Source organism: Nuphar pumila, chromosome 10 (assembly GCF_984573655.1).
Source record: "Nuphar pumila chromosome 10, dmNupPumi1.hap1.1, whole genome shotgun sequence".
In the NCBI taxonomy this organism is placed as follows: domain Eukaryota; kingdom Viridiplantae; phylum Streptophyta; class Magnoliopsida; order Nymphaeales; family Nymphaeaceae; genus Nuphar; species Nuphar pumila.
Window position 1 is genome coordinate 117,304,608 of NC_143258.1, and position 18,721 is coordinate 117,323,328.

General features: G+C 36.2%; 1 protein-coding gene across 1 annotated transcript; it reads right to left on the reverse strand.

Moving 5' to 3' along the window:
- Positions 1-1,124: 1,124 nt before the first annotated feature.
- LOC149828051 (secondary thiamine-phosphate synthase enzyme) lies at positions 1,125-18,154 on the reverse strand. The gene is made up of 7 exons (XM_090019840.1): positions 17,818-18,154; positions 17,584-17,644; positions 17,319-17,413; positions 16,955-16,988; positions 2,236-2,290; positions 1,892-1,934; positions 1,125-1,298 (listed from the first exon to the last, which is right to left on the reverse strand). The coding sequence occupies exons 1-7, from the start codon at positions 18,139-18,141 to the stop codon at positions 1,227-1,229; spliced, it is 684 nt and encodes a 227-aa protein (XP_089875966.1). The 5' UTR covers positions 18,142-18,154; the 3' UTR covers positions 1,125-1,226.
- Positions 18,155-18,721: the final 567 nt, after the last annotated feature.

Genomic DNA, 18,721 nt, shown 5'->3' on the forward strand with positions numbered 1-18,721 from the left:
CGCAGGTCCATGCAAAAACACCAACAAAGGGTAAAATGGTTCAAGAAAAACCAAGAATCGACATTTTTGGATAAACAGAGAATTTTAGCAAATTAGAAGGTATTTGCATTAATGCGCCAAATTTCATAGATAATACTTATGCAGTTATATAAATTCACATTTTACTTCAAGGGCTCCGCTTGCCTGGTAGGAGGTAGTGCATGTCACATTGTGGTAGGACATTGCAAGCTCAAATCCCAATGGTATGGTTGAACTGATGGGGATTGGGCTAACCCCAGCCTCCCTATAGAAAAAAAAAACTTCATACGTACATGCCACCCATCCTAGGAAGAAGATGGCAGATCTCATCTTTCTCAGGCCTCAATAGAAATACGAGTTCTATCACTGTCGTCAATCATCGTGTTCGCATGAAGATGGGGCTCCTCCTTTCGGTGCGGCTGTTGGTATGTCTTTGTTGAATGTTAAATAAGAAATAAATTCTGTTGGTGTACGTTTCCTTCTTGTATTCTTTGCATACGGTGAGCAATAAAGGGAAGGGGGACCTCTTCCCCAATATCATTCATTAAAAAAAACATAAAAAATAAATTCATACTACATACCCAACTCACACCTACTTGAAGTGCATAAACACTAATAATATTAAAAATATTTGTACCTAATACTAATTTAATAAGCAAAATCCTATCACCCTTCCTACGGACCTCAACTACATTATCTATAAACTCACGACTCATAACAATCCCTACTCCATTCCTATTCGTATTTAGTCCTGTATACCAAATCTTATATCCCGAAGGTTCTATCACTTTTGCTTTCTCACCTACTCACGAATCATCTAAAGCTTTTGTGCGTTCAAACGTCGACAAAATTAACTAAAAATTGCCACATATTTTCTCAATCTCCACGTCGTAAAAATGTAACCAAGAAACTTTTCCATCCTCCAAATGCTTATGCTCTCTCTCTCTCTCTCTCTCTCTCTCTCTCTTATGGAAAGAATTCCATTCGCAACTTCGGTAAGACAAGCATGAAAAGAAAAAAACACAAGTGACCATAAACTAACCAAAGGTAAACTAAAATGCCAGCCATGGAAGGCCCTGCAGAATCCTCTTTAGTTTTTGGCATCATTTAAGCATGACTTAACTCTTTAAATATTAGACCAATCATCCGCCTTTGATTTAAAATGCAGTCCACATTATACCATGTCCAGTAAATTACTACATACATATTCACACACCATTCATGGTAACCACGATCTTGCGAGGAGTAGCATGGTCTCTGTGCTCACACAGCCATATCCCCTGCACCAAATAGCCAATTACAAGCTTCAGCATTTTGTTACAAAGTTAAGCTGCTCAAACACCAGATGGACAACTTTAGACTCTGCCTAATAGTTTATCCCAATTGCCTGGAATCTTAGACTATAATTAAGGCGAGTGCCCACTTGTCATCTAGGGTGGCACACATGTTGAAACAATAATTTAGGCAATGAACACTCGCAAATCCCCCCCTCTGCAAGGGATGCCCATTCTATCCAAAACGCTGTTGCACTCGTTATTGCCTACTCCAGATGCTACAAACTTTAGGGCCTTTGTCCATGCAGGCAGTAAGGCCAGCTTGAACAAAGTCCAGCAGAATGCTAAAGTGTAACCCCCAACCCAAACTTGGCAAAAGGTCACTCGTCCATGTAGTAGGTTGGATTCTTGGATTCTCATAATTTGGGTTGGCAACTCGGTGGCAATCTCTGAAACCAACATAAGAAACGGCCACCTTAGGTACTAATGTCAATAACATAAATGAAGGCTGCTCAGGTATCTTTAGAAAATCATAAAGACGCCCTTGCCATATGAGAGAATCATATACCAGTCCAGATGGTCTAGTGTAGACAGATTACCTGCCAAGTTCCCATATTAAGGCGGCCATTGGTTATTGGGATCCTGCATGTGAGTGGCAATCACACTAATAAGTAGAAAAAGAAACAAAAGGAAAAGAGAAGTGAAGCCCAAGTAACCAGGGAGTTTTCAAGGATTACCAGAAGACCGAATGAACATCATAAAAGGTAAAACAATATTTTATAGGCTTATAAAAAGTTAGTTGCAAAACTAGAAGAGCGATTTGCATGTAAATCATTGGGCAGTGCTCATCTAAATAGAGTAATCATGAATTCTTAAGGGTAGCTGATATCAAGCCCAAATATCTTAATGTTTTAAAGAGGATTCTTCAAGGAAAAATTCATACGTCAGGGAACAGCCAAACATTGAAGATTTGATGTGAGCAGGCATGTCATCTGGACCTGCAAGAAAATATATAGATGCACCGTTATCTGCTGACATATTATCAATGCAAAATAAATTGGCTATAATAAATTCTACAACTGCATATATCAAAAGGCATACAGATAAGCACAATACACTCGGATTTGTAATTGGAATTGATTTGGCAAGGTCTCAATATCCTTAGAATGTGTTGGATGCCACCGGCCAAGTTGATGCAAAGTTGTATGCTTTCACTCACAATTTAGTGTAGCTCCTCTTGGAGAGTCGCCTTAGACTGTGTGCTCATTCAGGCTTCGCCATTAGTATTCTTCACCATCTTTCTATGTAACCAAACCTACGCTGCATAGCTGTGCCAAAATCCAGAGCTTATTTTGTTTTTTGCACCAACTATGCTTTGTATAGCTTTGTACAATACTACATAATCATCCTCACTATTGTCATGATAGTTTTCCGGAGCAAATTATGAAACCTAGTATCAATGAGGAGAAGTTTCGAAAACATAAAAACTAATATACGGTGATCAGGGTCGACAGTACCATCTTGGTGTCACCAGGAGCAAAACATTTTCATACACTAAAGGCAAGATCATTTACATTTAGACCATGGCATCTAGGTAACATTAGATTGCAGGTAGTGGGTTCTCACCTTCGGTAAAGAATCTGCAACTAATTCCTGAGTAGGCTGACTAGAGTCGTGTCAGTTTGATTGAACTTTGAGCTTAAGATCATTACACACTGAATAAGTGATCCAAATGGTTTCACATAGCTATATCTTTAGAACATTGTCTGATATCAGTTTTGAGGGTTCTAAAAAAACACACACACATGGCCTATGTACATAAACATGGACACTAAGTACCAGATATGACATTGACAAGCTTGGTATGACATGTGGAACTAGGTTTCGTGTGTGTGTGCGTGCGTGCACACCGTATGGTGCACACGTGCATGTGATGTTTATCTTGAAATTCATATTCTACAACAATAAAGATCGTACAAGTGTAAATTTTTGAAAAAAAAATATTAATGTTAATAAACATTGAAAAATAAGTCCAGGTTGAAAATTAAAATATATAAAATCAATGACAAAGTAAAACAATAACTATAGTAAATGATAAAAAAACACGTACAAAGAAAAAACACATCAAGACAGGAACAACAAACATGTGATAACAAAAGGTGCTTTTGATGTGTCTGGTATTTGTCAATGTATTGTGTAGTCAAAACCACCGACTAAGTGTTGACTAGTCCTAGTCAGCCTACACGTAAGTAAAACGCCTAGACTTTGTAATTCCTAGGTGGGTACCTTAAAAGGTAACAATTCTGCTGACTAGGTGATAGAACCCAACTTGATCGGGCTAGCTAGTGTGTTTGGTTGGAAACCTTGAGCCCCTACTTTCATGTATTTTCTTGTGTTTTTCTCATTCATTTTAGAATAAATGGGTATAATGCGGGTCAATTGGGGTTAGGAGTATGCATGGATTGGGTCAGATCCACTATCCACCCAAATGGCTATAAAAGGGCCACGTTGGCGCAAACTCATTTATGAATTGATGAAATAAAGAATTGAACTTTGGCTCTCTCTAAGTCTCTTCTCTAGTTCTTCTACTTCTAATCCTCCTAATTCCTCTAAACTCTTCTTTCACAGATCATTCTTGATCTTCCTCACTTCTCACACTCATCCTTGAGTGTTCAGATCAAGCTAATCCATCGAGCTCTTTCTTGTGAGTGCTCTGGTGCCGGATCTCCATTTCCGGTGGCTCATTTCACGGCAAGAGTTGATCTACCCTTGGTTGATCCTCTTGAGTTTGAATTTGATGTCGTTGAGCTCTGCTCCAGTTAGATCCAGCAATCAACATGCAACCTAAAGCATCTGCGAGCTCAGAAGCACAATCGAGTTGCTGTGGACATCGATCTAAGCCCATCTGCACCTACCGATCATGATTGCAGCAGGTCCACCAGCCAATCGTGACATCAAATCAGAATTCCGGTGAGTATAAGGTTAGATCGGCCCTCCTTTTGTGGGATTCACTAGATCTCACCTAGATTTCTCTGATCTGAGGTCAATTCCTGGTAATTTGCCTGTGATTGAGTAGATCGAGTGCTCAATTGAGCATTCTCCACAAGATCCAGTCATACAGGCTACTTCAGTATGCCGATCCTCTTTTCCAGCGATAATTCCGACAATCCATTGAACTTCCACCGTCGCACTTTTGTGCATTGTGATCCTCAGACACTCTAGAGTTTAACTGAGTGTGCATGATCAGACATTGGTTGAGTAGCCCGAAATCCAGTGACTCCCTGTGGTCTGCATCCTGTGCACAATGAGCACAGTCGGCACACTTTGGAGCACGCATTCTGGCAATCCGTTCATGTGTTGCTCCTCAAATTTGGCCAGTAGCTCACAAATTAGTAGTAGTTTGATCTGGTACGGGGGTTGTGCGAGAGATTTCACCATTTTCCGGCGAGCAGAGTAGCCAGTTGCAGAACAGAGCAGTCTGTGATCCTGCTGTAACTTTGCACTGTTAAATTGTACATATGTATATAATACATATAATATATAGATGATATTTATTTATTTATTTTTTCATTTTACCTTTTTTAGTTTTTCTTTTTTGTATCTAGTTCAAAATGAACTGGAAGGCTGATTAGTCAACTACTAAAAGTTGACTAGTCTTGGAGAAGTTGGAGCTAGTCCAACGGCTATAAATAGAGCCGTTGGACTAGCTCCAACGACTCTATTGAGTCTCCTCTCCCCTCTCATCTCTTGTGTATAAATAAGGGCCACCCCTCTTCAAATGTAATGCTTCTTGCATTTTGATGATTAATAAAATATTTATTTTTTAAGTCTTCTTATGAATACCCCTTGTGTGGGTTTTGGTAGTGTGCCCTTGTGTGGACACTTTGTGCTTGTTCTCTTGAATCCTTCGAAGACATTGTGTGTGATTGAAAAACTCTTGTTTCTTGACATGGTATCAGACCAAGGTTGCTCTCAACTCTTGAGGATTGTTTGTTGCCCCGTTTTCTGTGCTTGTGAGAGCAAAAAAGATTTTCTTGGCGATTCAAGTGTTCGTGTAATTGTGCAAGCGTGGTTCGTTGGCTTGTGTGATTGTAGTGGTGTGCTCATGCTAGTTCTCTCTTTTTTCCTATCTATTCTCTTATCTCATCTCTCTCGTCTCTTTCTCTTTTTGTAAGGAATGAATGACAACGAAAAAGTCATCATCGTACCCATGAAACTCAATGATACTAATTTTGTAACGTGGTCTTCAATAATGAAGCACCACATATGGGAAAAGAGATTGTTGGTAATTGATGGTTATGATCCAGAGCCTAAACTAGTCCTCATAAAGATAGAGAACAAAAAAAAAGTACCTCTTACGGATGGTGAGAAGGCGAAAACACTAGCTACTTGTAAGAAAAAATGGAAAGAATGGAGAATGGGGCATGTCACGATTATGTCTTGGCTAATCAATAGCGTAGATATTAAAAAGTGTTATAGTCTCGCAAAATTTAAGCATGCTGACAAAGCTTGGGAATACCTTAAGACTATGTATTCCTTTAAAGATATTGCACATGTGCGCAATTTGCAAAACAAAGTTCAAACAATGACTCAAAAAGACAAAAATATTAGAGAATACTAAAATGAATTGGCCGAACTTTAGGAAGAATTATCTATTCTTGAACTTAAGTGGCATTGCTCGAAAGATATAGAACTCTGGCAAAAACAACTTGATGCGGAGCATTTCTATCAATTTATAAATGGTTTGAGACCAGAGTTGCTAAGTGTATATTTAAGAGTTGAGTATCAAAGAAAATAGGCTAAGAGGCTATTCTTAGAAAAATGAAGACTCCATTTTAGCCACCTCTAGACACAAAAACAATATGCACCTTTACCAGCCACCTTATTGAAAAAAAAATGAGTAAGATAACAAGCCTTATTAGAAACAAGGCAATGAATATGACAAGAACAAGATTATTTGTTATAATTGTCATGAGTAAGAACACACTAAACCTCAATGTCCAGATTTAAAAAGAGGAAAGAAAAGAAGGTGGCTTTGGTTTATTCATCTCAAGACTCAAATGAAACCAACAATTCTCATGATACACCATATCTATGTCACAACTTATGGAGATTCTTCAACCTATTCTTAAAGGAATATGTCCCCAAATCACAACATTTTATTCGAATGTCATATTAACTCGAGCGTATCAAATGTTTTCATGGCCAATGGTACATCTCTTGAAATAAAAGGAATTGAAAATTTTGAAAATACTTTGCAAGATTTTAAAAGGTTTATTATTCCAAAAGTAAGATATATTCCTAAATTGAACTTAAATCCTTGGTCAGTTTCTCAAATATTTGACCATGGATTTAATGTTTTTTTCTATTCTGATGGTTGTTGGGTACAAGATCACCATTTAGGGAAGTTGATTGGAGAAGGCCATAGAGGAGGAGCCCTCTACTGCATGGATTTTTTGGAAATACCTAAGGATACCTTTTGTTGCAATGTTCACAAAATTGACTTGAATTTATAGCACAAACATCTTGGACATCCTAATGTATTCAAAATTCAATACTTTCCAAATCTGAAAAAAAAAATTAACTCCAAAAATTTTAAGTGTAAAGACTGTATCCTTGGTAAAATGAAGAGATTACCATTCCATGAAAAAACTTTAATTTCCTCTAGACCGCTTGAGTTAATACATCCGAATACTATGTGATTTTTGTTGATGACTTCTCTAGGCATACTTGGATCTATTTTCTTAAGCAAAAGTCCAAAGTCTTTATATTTTTACACTGATTAAGGAAAAAAAATTTTACCAAAACAATTTAAACATTATTTAAATCTACGTGACATCACACATAAAAAATATTGTCCTCACACACCATAGCAAAATGGTTTGACCGAACGAAAACATGTACACATTATAGAAACAACTAGAACTTTACTAAATAGTAAACCAAGTACCAAAGAATTTTTGGGCTAAAGCAGCTCTAACTACCATATACCTTATTAATAGAATGTCATCTTCTCCGAAAACATAACACCACTTGAAAAACTTTTTAAATTAGCTCCTGATTACTCTAGATTGAGAGTTTTTTTATGCAAATGTTTTATTTTTACTAACAAAAACGATAAACTCTCCTCTTGGGCTATTCCTTGTACTTTTTTAGGTTACGTAGATAACCAAAAAGGCTATCGATGCTCTGATCTCAAAAGTAAAAAAAATATACTTTTCAATAAATGAGTCTTTTTTAGAAAAGGAAAGTTTCTTTGACTTTGAAAAGGTTGAGGAAGTAGCTGAATATTCCTTTTTATTTGATTTGATTCCAAATTATGACCATGAATGTAATCTTAATAACGATATTGATATAATAGATGAGTGTAATCTTGATAATGGTTCTATAATTAATGAAAAGCATTCTCATAGAAACCAAAACTATTTGCAGTATTTTAGGCGTAAGGATTCAAATCACCCATGTGCAATAGAAAAATATGCTAAACAATATGAAGTTCAAACCAGAAGGTCATTTAGGATCTCTAAACTACCCGGGAAGATCGTATCCTATGACTCCTTTTTCCCAAAATACAAAGCATTCATTGCATTCATATGTAAAACCTTCAACGTATGCTCAAGCTAAAGAACACGTAGTGGGGTCAAAGCCATGAGGATAGAGTTGGAAGCTTTATAAAATGTTAATATTTGGATCATTCAAGATATCCCACAAAGGAATAAACCTATAGGTTGCAAGTGGGTATATAAGATCAAAACCAAGAGTGATGAAACTCTTGAGAGATATAAAGACAGATTGGTTGACAAAGGCTATTCCTAGGAATATGGTACAAATTACAAAGAAACCTTTGCCCCAGTTGCCAGAATGACCACTGCTAGGACTCTAGTAGCTTTAGTTCAGTTAGAAAATGACATTATTTCAAACGGATGTCAAAAATGTTTTTCTTAATGAGAACTTACTTGAAGAAGTCTATAGGGAGGCACCTCTTGGTATAAATGTTCTGAAGGGTAAAACTCTTCATCCAAAAAAGACTCTTTATTCTCTTAAAGAAGACCCAAAAGCTTGATATGATAGGTTTAGTCATGTTATGATTGATATTGGATTCAGATCTTGTTTGACTGACATTGCCTTGTTTGTTAAGATTTCTGATGCAGGTATTATTATCTTACTTCTTTATATGGACGACATGATCATCACCGGAGAAGACAAACAGGGAGTTGAAAATATTAAAAAACTTCTCCAAAAACATTTTGAAATGACTGATTTAGGATTTTAAAATATTTTTTAGGAATTGAAGTTGCTTAATCTCTTAAAGAGTATTTATTATCTCAGTCTAAGTTTGCTTTTGATATTGTTTACAGGTCTAGAATCACGGATGATAAGAAAGTTGATACTCCCGAAATTGCCAACACCAAAATGCAAATTGATGATGGAGAACCTCTTGAAGACCTTACACCTTACAAACAACTCATTGGAGCACTCTCTTATCTTTCGATTATTAGGCCTGATATAACACACGTTGTACACAGAATTAGTTAATTTCAGCACGCTTCCACTTTTACTCACATGAGAGTGGTCCAGTGTATTATTAGATATATTAAAAATCTACTTTCTTGATGACTTTTTATGTCGGATTCATCTTCATTAGATTTAATTGCTTACATTGATGTTGACTGGGAAGGTGATCCCAATAACAAGCACTCAACCACAGGTTTTTTTTTGTGTTTTTAGGTGAATCTCTTATTTTGTGGCGATGCAAGAAGCAACAAAAGGTTTCACTTTAAACAACCGAAGTTGAATATCGAACAATGACAACTACAACCATGGAGGTGGTCTGCCTGAGAAGGTTGTTGGCCGATACGGGAGTTCAAATAACTAGTGACTCACGCATGTGTTGTGACAACAAAAGTGCGATCTATATTGCCAGCAATCGTACTTTCATGAACATACTAAACATATTGAAATAGGTTGTCATTATGTTTGAGAGGAGTATCTTCATGAGATTATAAATCAGACTTATGCGACATCAAAATATCAGTTAGCAAATTTCTTCACCAAACCTCTTGTCGCTCCCAGATATCACTTTCTTTTAAAATTGCTTAAATTCATTAAATATGGCTGACATTAATGGGGATCTGGACCTGGTCCAAGGCCCATTGAAGATATTTAAATATGATATGTAAAACATGTGAAATTTATTTATTTTAACCTTTAAATTCAGGCGAAATTCAGAAGTGAAATGGATCTACGACCGTAGTTAGATATGTTATGGAACACAGATCTCGTAGGACATCCGTTTTATCGAATTCAGATATGGGTTGGTTCAAAAAATGCGTCTTTCAAATTTGATTGGCCTCTATTTTGGGTCTTTTTCGTTTTAGATCGGAGTCGACCTGTTCCATTTACATTTGGGTTGACATCAATATGGATCTGAACCTAGTCCAGGATCCATATTGACTAGTGCTATATATGGGCTAAGATCTATATGGATATGGATATGGATATGGATATGGATCATGGGTCCAACCCGAACCCACAATCCATTTATAACTTATTTAAAATACAAGAATGAATTTAAACCTCTACCCCAAGCAATATCTATCTAGAAGAGGGCACCCCCTAATCTAGAAACTTCCTCCACAAGATAAGATAAAAAAATAATAATATAAATAAAATAAAATAACATGAGAAAAGAAGGTAGAGTCTAGAAGGGGGGCGTAACCCCCCTTATGAGAGGGAGTCGCTCATTATAAAAAGAGAGGGATTAGACCCCTCTCTAAAATCATGTGCTGAAGAGAGAGAGAGAGAGAGAAGGTGCAGCGTGTACCTCCTCAACGTCACCACCATCGACTTCTTCTTCTTCTTCTTTGTCTTCTAACTCCTCTTTCGCGAATCTTAAAGTTAAGGTACAAGATTCTCTTTCTATTCCGATGAGTGGGAAGATTTACGTGGATTGAATCAAGTGTGGTTTTGAAGAGAAATCAAATTGGTATATTTTCATATGGATTTATCAATTTTATCAAATCTGGAACCATGTTGTTTGAGTTGATTTTTCTTTTTAGCCAAATATATATATATATATATATATATATATATATATATATATATATATATATATATATATATATATATATATATATATGTTGAATGGGCAATCTTGTAGGTGACGGCAGTCCCAAAATTATATGTGTGAATCCCATGTTTAGGTTTGGGACAGATTTAAATTAACTCAGTCTTAACCTGCGTTTTTCATTGATTTGTATTCATGACGGGCTTTTTGTTTTTGTTTTGTTTTTTTAATTTTTGTAAGTAAAGTTCTAACATACACAGGTATATTGTTCCCGTGTTTATGTTGAAATAGTAACCCTGAGCTGAAATAGAACTCTGGAAAATTTATTCCGTGTTTGTGTTCCTGGTTGTACTTAATATGAACCAATGGGTCAAATCAAAATAGGGTGACCCTGTCCAGGACATGGTCAGACTGTTTTTGCATGTTTAGAACTAATGTGTATGCTGATTTTTCTAACATGAACAGAGTTTCACATACTCTGATAATGTTCTCATGCATTATCGATTGACTTAATGTATGATCTTTGAACAGACTTTTATGCTCAGATTTCGCTAAAGATGTTTTTCTTTTTATTGTTGATTTGTAAACTTTAAAAAAAAGAACGTGAACCATGACCATTCGTTTGTTCAATCTGATTTACTGAACAATTGAGTTTGTGAATCATGATATGCTTCATGCACGTCAAAAAGATATTTTCCATCAGGTCTGGACCCTTTTAAAAATGATTTGGTGAAAGCTTCATAAGGGTTTTACAAACCTTAGGAAAGGGCCTGATAATGTTAGTCTGAGTTTATATGTGTTTCGAATCTGATCTTTTTGGTACAAACTCATATTTTCAGACGACCTGTGCTTTCTTTCTGTGTATGCCCATGAGACTTATGCATAATTGGTTGTGTCGTTGACTGTTGTTTTATTTTAAACAAAAAAAAATGAGTTATGCAAATACACATTATTCTGACCATGATGCATGTACAGACTGTTTTTCTTCTGTCATATCATATCATAGAATCCTGTTCTTTTGGGGCTGACAGATTCAAGATAGATTCTTGAATCAGCCAACACACACACACACACACACACACACACGTTTGTACATGTACACTGGACAGTGTACATGTTAACATATAAATATACATATATTGTATCAGCCAGAACAGGGCTAATCGATATATATATATATATATGCACATCGATCAGTATGCATATACATAAACTGATCTGAAAATAATTTTATATACAAAATTTATATGTTGGGCAGCATTTGTATTCTTTGGCCAGGTTATATATATATATATATATATATATATATATATATATATATATATATATATATATATATGCATTGACCGGTATATAGACACGTGAATATAAATACTAGACAGATTTTGATAGAGGTTTGAACACACTGAAATTTATTTATGTTGTCCTAGGTGTTCAACTTTTTTTGGAACCACAAAATCAATCGGCCTTGGATAATTAATTATATCTGAATCAAGTAATTATTTCCATCGTTGCCATTTGGTTGTTGTGGTTATTTACCTGAAACTCTGATATGCTTGGTTCAATGTGCATTCGCGTATGTGTTGTGGATACGCATTGATGTGGTATTGTGAATTCAAGCTTGAATATCTTTGTGTGATATATGTTTCCTGAAATTTTTGCAATGTTATTTAAATTGTTATTCAATTGAATAGTGGTTATGTGTGAACCACTAATGAGCCTTTGGAGGCCATGAGCATGCTCAGGAGACAGTGAAACTCTAAATGCATTGCAAAATGATTTCTGGAAAATTATTTCTAAATTTAATTACACGGTTAAATTTGATGGGGGCAAGAGCCTGAATTTGTTATTGCATGTGGATTTGCATAACTATTCTTTTATAAAGAATTCTTAATTAATTAATATGGTAAAAAAGACCAATCAGTGTAATAATTTTTCTTCCTTGGTCTCCCTATGAAAGGGTGGAAACATTGGATGGCGGTCTTAAGGGAGCATGAGGATACTAAACACCTTGTTCAATTGTTGTCTCCAATAACCCGATGTGTAGTTTATGTTCCCGGCTACGATTGTAACGAACTTTAAGCCACTTTGCCTGGGGGGATGGCTCAACTATAGTTATTGGTATACCAAGAAAGTGGTGTCAATGGTTGTGGATTTTCATTGATGTTCAGCCATTAGGTAAAGATTTTTAATGTTCTGATGGATGGTGAGAATTCCTGATATCAGTCGGTGAACAAGTGTGGAACCCAGTAATTAAAACACATTGTGTGTTAAGCTATGACCGAGAACTGCCTTAAACCTTGAGAACTTTACCCATTTCGAGTATTTGTGGGTCTGTAAGGAAAGTAAAAATTAAATTTGTATGCATTTAATAGGGACATGCATGCAAAAGCAATTTTGATAATTAACTTAAAAAGTTATTCATACATGTTGCATTAATTCATGCATTCTTAAATGTTTAGCATTAATTTCATGCATCTCTAAATGTTTGATTTAGCGTAAAATTGTTGAATGCTTGTTTGAATTGCTTAGATGGTAATTTGCTCTGAAGATATGTTGCTTATGATTCCTCTTAAACTTGTGCTTGATTTATTTTATGTTATTTTCTTTACTATTGGAAAGTTAGAGGATTTCGTACGAGAACTTCGGTTCTTACCCGTATTTTAAAAATATTTTTCAGGCACTGAGGCTCCGTGATGGGACTAGCTGGTCGGAGGACTAGAGGCTTGTGATCTGGTGGCCCGGGTTCTGATGTGCATGCGATGGAATACAATTGATTTTGAAATTTTGAACTCTCTTAACTTATTTGATTAAATAAATAAAATTTATTAATAATTTAAATGGACTCTATGTTTGAATTGGTTGATGGATTGAGAATATTAAATATGTAATGTGCCCATGGTCCTAGGGAGGTTTTCCACAAATGTTAAAAAAAAAAAATCTGCATTTTCAGAGGGTCACTTTAGGGTCGTTACAATTATACTACAAGTTTGAAGGGAGTGTAAAATTATACATATGTATATAATACATATAATATATATTATGTATACTTATTTATTTTCTCATTTTACCTTTTTTAGTTTTTCTTTTTTGTATCTAGTTCAAAATGAACTAGAAGGCTGACTAGTCAACTACTAAAAGTTGACTAGTCTTGAGCCGTTGGAGCTAGTCAAACGGCTATAAATAGAGCCGTTGGACTAGCTCCAACGACTCTATTGAGTCTCCTCTTCCCTCTCATCTCTTGTGTATAAATAAGGGTCACCCCCTCTTCAAATGTAATGCTTCTTGCATTTTGATGATTAATAAAATATTTATTTTTTAAGTCTTCTTGTGAATACCCCTTGCGTGGCAGCGTGGGTTTTGGTAGTATGCCCTTATGTGGACACTTGTTGTGCTTGTTCTCTTGAATCCTTAGAGGACATATTGTGTATGATTCGAAGACTCTTGTTTCTTTACATGCACAAGGATTTCTCCAAATCAACTCATGTGTTCACACTTTAAATTTGCGTAAGAAGTTTACTTTGAGATTGACTGAGGTGTGCCAGACAAATTCTTGCATTTTGGCATGCATTTCTGCATATTTCGAAGAGGTGCCTATTTCTGTCAGCTGTCAGCAGAGGACAGTTGAATCAAACAACCGACTTTGCGAGCGCAGTTTTCAGATTTGGCTTGTGCAAGTTTGGTTTCATTTTTTGAAAGTTGCTTTCTCCTCACAAAACTTAAAAAATCGCTACATTTTAATTTCTCGCAATTTTATCGTGATTTTTGATAAATATGCGATAAAATAATTATTAATTTTTTCATGAAGGGTGCTTTGTCTATTGACAAAAACACTCATAAATTTTCACGGATCTCAATAAAGAGCCTTGAAAATGAAAGAGCTTTTGAATTAATTCAAAAGCAGCTTTCCTTTATTTTTTTTTGTTGTCATGGTTCCCAGTAAAGGAAACCATGCTATTTGTGAATGAAAAGGAAGGTCTGGGAGGCCTTTTTATAGATCATTATGGGGAGCTCTCTCTTCTCCCTCATCGATATGGGACTGAAACTTGTCACTTTACATAAACTACAACACATCCTAATAAAGCAAAAGTCTTACCTTAAATCATAGTTAGATTATAATAGAATAGAAAACCTTACATTTGTTCCTAAATAAGCAAATCATGATTTTAATGAATTTGTAAGCAACTATATTTTTTAAATTTCAATGTATTTAATAAGTTTTTAAATATGCTTCATAGTTTTTAGATCATGAATGTGCCAAGTTTTTTTTGAGAAAAACATGAAACTTGAATTTCTCCCGAGATTTTCACTTGCCGAGAAAAAACCCGAGAACTAGATTTGTGACTATGAGATATATGTGTGATTTTTATTTGTATATATGTGAGTTAAAAGCCTGAAAGCATTTTTAGTACTACTGATTATGCAATATATTATTTATATATGCATGTGTTACTGTGCTTCTGTGATGTTTTATGTGAAAGTGATGGGAGCTTGGGCGTAGGGGTTCAAATGGCTCAGATATGGGGCAGGGTTAAGTCAAAACTGGGCCAACTCAGGTAGACAGAGTGACTGGGTTCGGACAGGTTCTGGGAGAAAATTCAGTTCTCCCAATTGGTGCAACAGAAAAATCCCAAATTTTATGGGATGGTTCCAAACACCGTAAGGTAGGTTCAGACCAAATTTGAGGGTCTGAAGACACGGGAACAGAGCGATACAAAAAGTTGCAGGAAAATTCATGTCAGAACAGTGACATGTTGGTTTTGGGTCAGGCAGTCCAGTTTGTAAAATTTGGTTCTGGGCACTGGGGACTCAGTTAGCTCTGAAATTTGGAGGGTTGACCAAGGACACACTGAAGTACCTTGGGTCCAAAAATCAGGACTAGACTCCCTACGGTTTGGTCTAGGAAATTTTTCTAAGTTTGACAGGTTTTATAGGGATTGCAGGGTTTAAGTAGGGTGAACTTGGTTACAAAGGGTTCACACTCGATTTGGGTGATTAGGGACAGGGGGTTTCAAACTTACTTGGACCACAGGGACCAAGTGAGGGTCCTTTCAAAAGGGGTGAACATGCTAGATGGGGTCCACCACACCAGGGAAGGCTTGGGGCGATTTAATCACACCGGTTCCATGAGCTTAGGGCGCACACACTTGGCTGGACCTTGGGCAGCACCTGAAGACCAAGCAAGGAAGGCTTCAACAACCTATGAAGGTCAAGTAACCAGATATGTATGAATATAATATATATGTTTGTACATCTGTTAAAATCAATTTTTCTATGAAAGGATGAAGGCATATTTTGTTGGTTATACTGAATATGTTATGAATAATTGAATATATATATATATGTGTGTGTGTGTGTGTGTGTCTAAAATTATATATATGTGTGTGTCTACAATTTTATATATATTCTGGTTGTGTATATTTTGTGAAAACATGTGTAATTTTGTACTTGTGTGATAAAAACATTTCATTACTAAAAGAATTAAACATATTTTTAAGTATACTTTTGTATACTTTTTTGTTTTTTAATTGGGGTCCCGACTAGTCCCACCTAGTCATTGACTAATCTTTTTACGGGTCTACCAACTAGGCACCACCTAGCGCTTTTGACTACATAGATGTTGACATCGGATAAGGTTTAAAGGTCTTGGTGACTAAAGACTCTACAAATGAGTGGACGAATGAATATGTGTGCAGTAAATGGCCTAAAAATTTCCCATTAAAAAGATAAATAAGACATTCCATAAAAATGTGTAACCATGATATGTGGAAAATAAAAGATCTAATATTGAGTCACAAAAATGACTATGTGGTAAGCAAAGAGTAAGATAAAAGCAATATATAATATGACGTGGTAGAGTTTTTACAAGATTCATTTAAATAGGCCGAATACAAGCTCAAAAAGATAGTTAATAATGCACCCATTTCAAATCAGTATTTCATTCACATTTGACTGATAAATAGTGGCTGATTATAGCTTTGATATTCCTTGATGCCATCCCATCTTGGTGTATATGGAGATCATCATCATCATCATGCTGTGTTCAATCCTCATGGAGTTAGCAGGCAGTAGGAACACTGGGACTATAATTATGCTATTCTTTGCTACATATTTTTAATTGAATCTTCTACTGAATTCAAGCATATCGAGCTCAAGCAATAAATGCAAACATTTGTTCCTGAGTCAATCAGATAGGCTGCATTGTATCCATTTAAAGAAGCAACAATATCTTGTAAAATATTAAACATCAAATACTTCTCGTGTTAATAAGGTTTAGGGCCCGCCATCCTATGCCTCTTCCTCAACCTTTCTAGTTGTTTTGTAATGTGTTGTTTGGGATTGGGATGATAACACCTCGAAATTAACCTCTTAAAAGGGTGCATAGAGATGAACATGTGAAAGAAAATAACCAAAAAAAAGGTATCTTAGTTAGACAGCTATTCCTCATTGTGCAAACATATCCTTTAAGCATACTACAACACACTTCCCATGGTGTAATGTTAAGAACTTTAGTTTCCTGGTGGATGAAAATATGAATGAGATGTTCAGAATACATCCATTCGAAAACTAAAGTAAAAAATGTTTAAAGGCTTACCTTCCATCGTATGCTTCCAAGGAGCACTTCTACCCTGAATCAACATAACCAACGAACAAATGAACAAATTAGATTAACGATGCAACGCAAGAAAGCCGACAAACTAAAAAGAAATTACAAGACAAACACCAATCTTCACTAAAAACTGAAAAGAAAAGAAACAATGCTCAATAATTTTGCCGGATCATTTTCAATAAACTACACAATTCTTTAACTTGAATTATAGGCTTTAGGAATTCTATTATTCTATCAAATTCAAGGCCGCTCTATGTATTGACTCAAATATTAACATCATTTCCCTCACATTAATGGAGAAAACTATCACGATTTCACGCACACACAGACAGAGAGAGAGAGAGACAACCTCCGGTACAATCTTGTTGAGAAACGTCTCGGTGTCATCTTGGACATCAGGGTCGTAGTTCTCATTGATGGTCAGGGAAGCACTCGTGTGTTGCACTGTATACAGCAACAACAATACCATCACCAACAATTAACAGAAAGGCAAAACTCCCAATCTCAGAGCAACGGTCTTGAACCATAGACGCAGAGACCATACCACAAAAAGAAAAAATATGAAATGAAAAAAATATCCTTAAGAAACGAGATAACAGAAAAGAAAAACTAACGGAAGAGATGAGCAAGGCCGCACTTGTACTCCGACAGATCCTTCTCAATCTCCTTCACTATCTGCTCAAGCCCAAACCCAACAAAAGAAGAATAAAAATCAAGGAAACCCCAACACCCATAAAACCAGGTGGATGAAACCGTGAGAAAAAAGGTTCCTACTACTACTACTACTACTAAGAAGAAGAAGAAGAAGAAGAAGAAGAAGAAGAAGAGGGAAAAACAAAAAAAAGAACCTTGGGGGTGACGATATGGCAGCCCCTTTTGAGAGGAGGAAGGACGACTGTCTTCTGAGACCACTTGGCGGCCATCGACCTGTCGGAAGCCACCCGATCCCCCACACTCACCTGCGCCCTCACTCCGATCCCCGATTTCGCGAGCGGCTTTGCTGTGTAGAAAACCGACGCCGCTTGCATCGCGTCTTTCTTTCCTTCCTTCCCGATTATTATTATAGTCACAAGCCACGCTGCTGCAACCACGACACTAATGATGATCGCCGATGACAAGGCAAAAGAAGCTTGGGACTTGGGAGTCGGCGTAGGCCGCCACCAATTTACCATCCTACGGCCAGGATCACCAGGTTCACTCGTGGCTCCACATCAAGAGCGCATCTTGGCCACACAAACGTGTGCGTGTTTGGTAGCCTTTTAAATGATTGTTCTCTTCAATTTTGGTGTGTCCCGTTCCTTTTCATTAATTTATACGTGGGTTGGAGAACTTTGGAATCTATTCTACAAGAAGGATATTACCAAGTAAACCATGTTACCTGAGATTGGTGTTGATAATCACATGATGGTTTGTGAGCTGTGGTTGAGCAATTTTATATTTGCTCTTTGTACACGACAGTGGCAAGCGTCAGCCTGCCATACACAACATAAAATGAAAGAGCGAGGACTTTGAGAAACTCTGTCCATGAACAAAGAATGGGGCATTCTTTCTTTTGATCCTTTACGTTTGCAGCCTTTTTCCTTGGCAGCTGAACTAGTATCCTATTTCACCACCTTCTCGTCCTTTTTTCCCAAAAGTCTCTTTAACGATCTCAATTAATCCTTGTAAAAATAATGATTTTTTAAAATAATTGTAAAAAAAAACAGATTTGATATGTACCAAACCACAATAGATAGTGCATTAAATAAATAA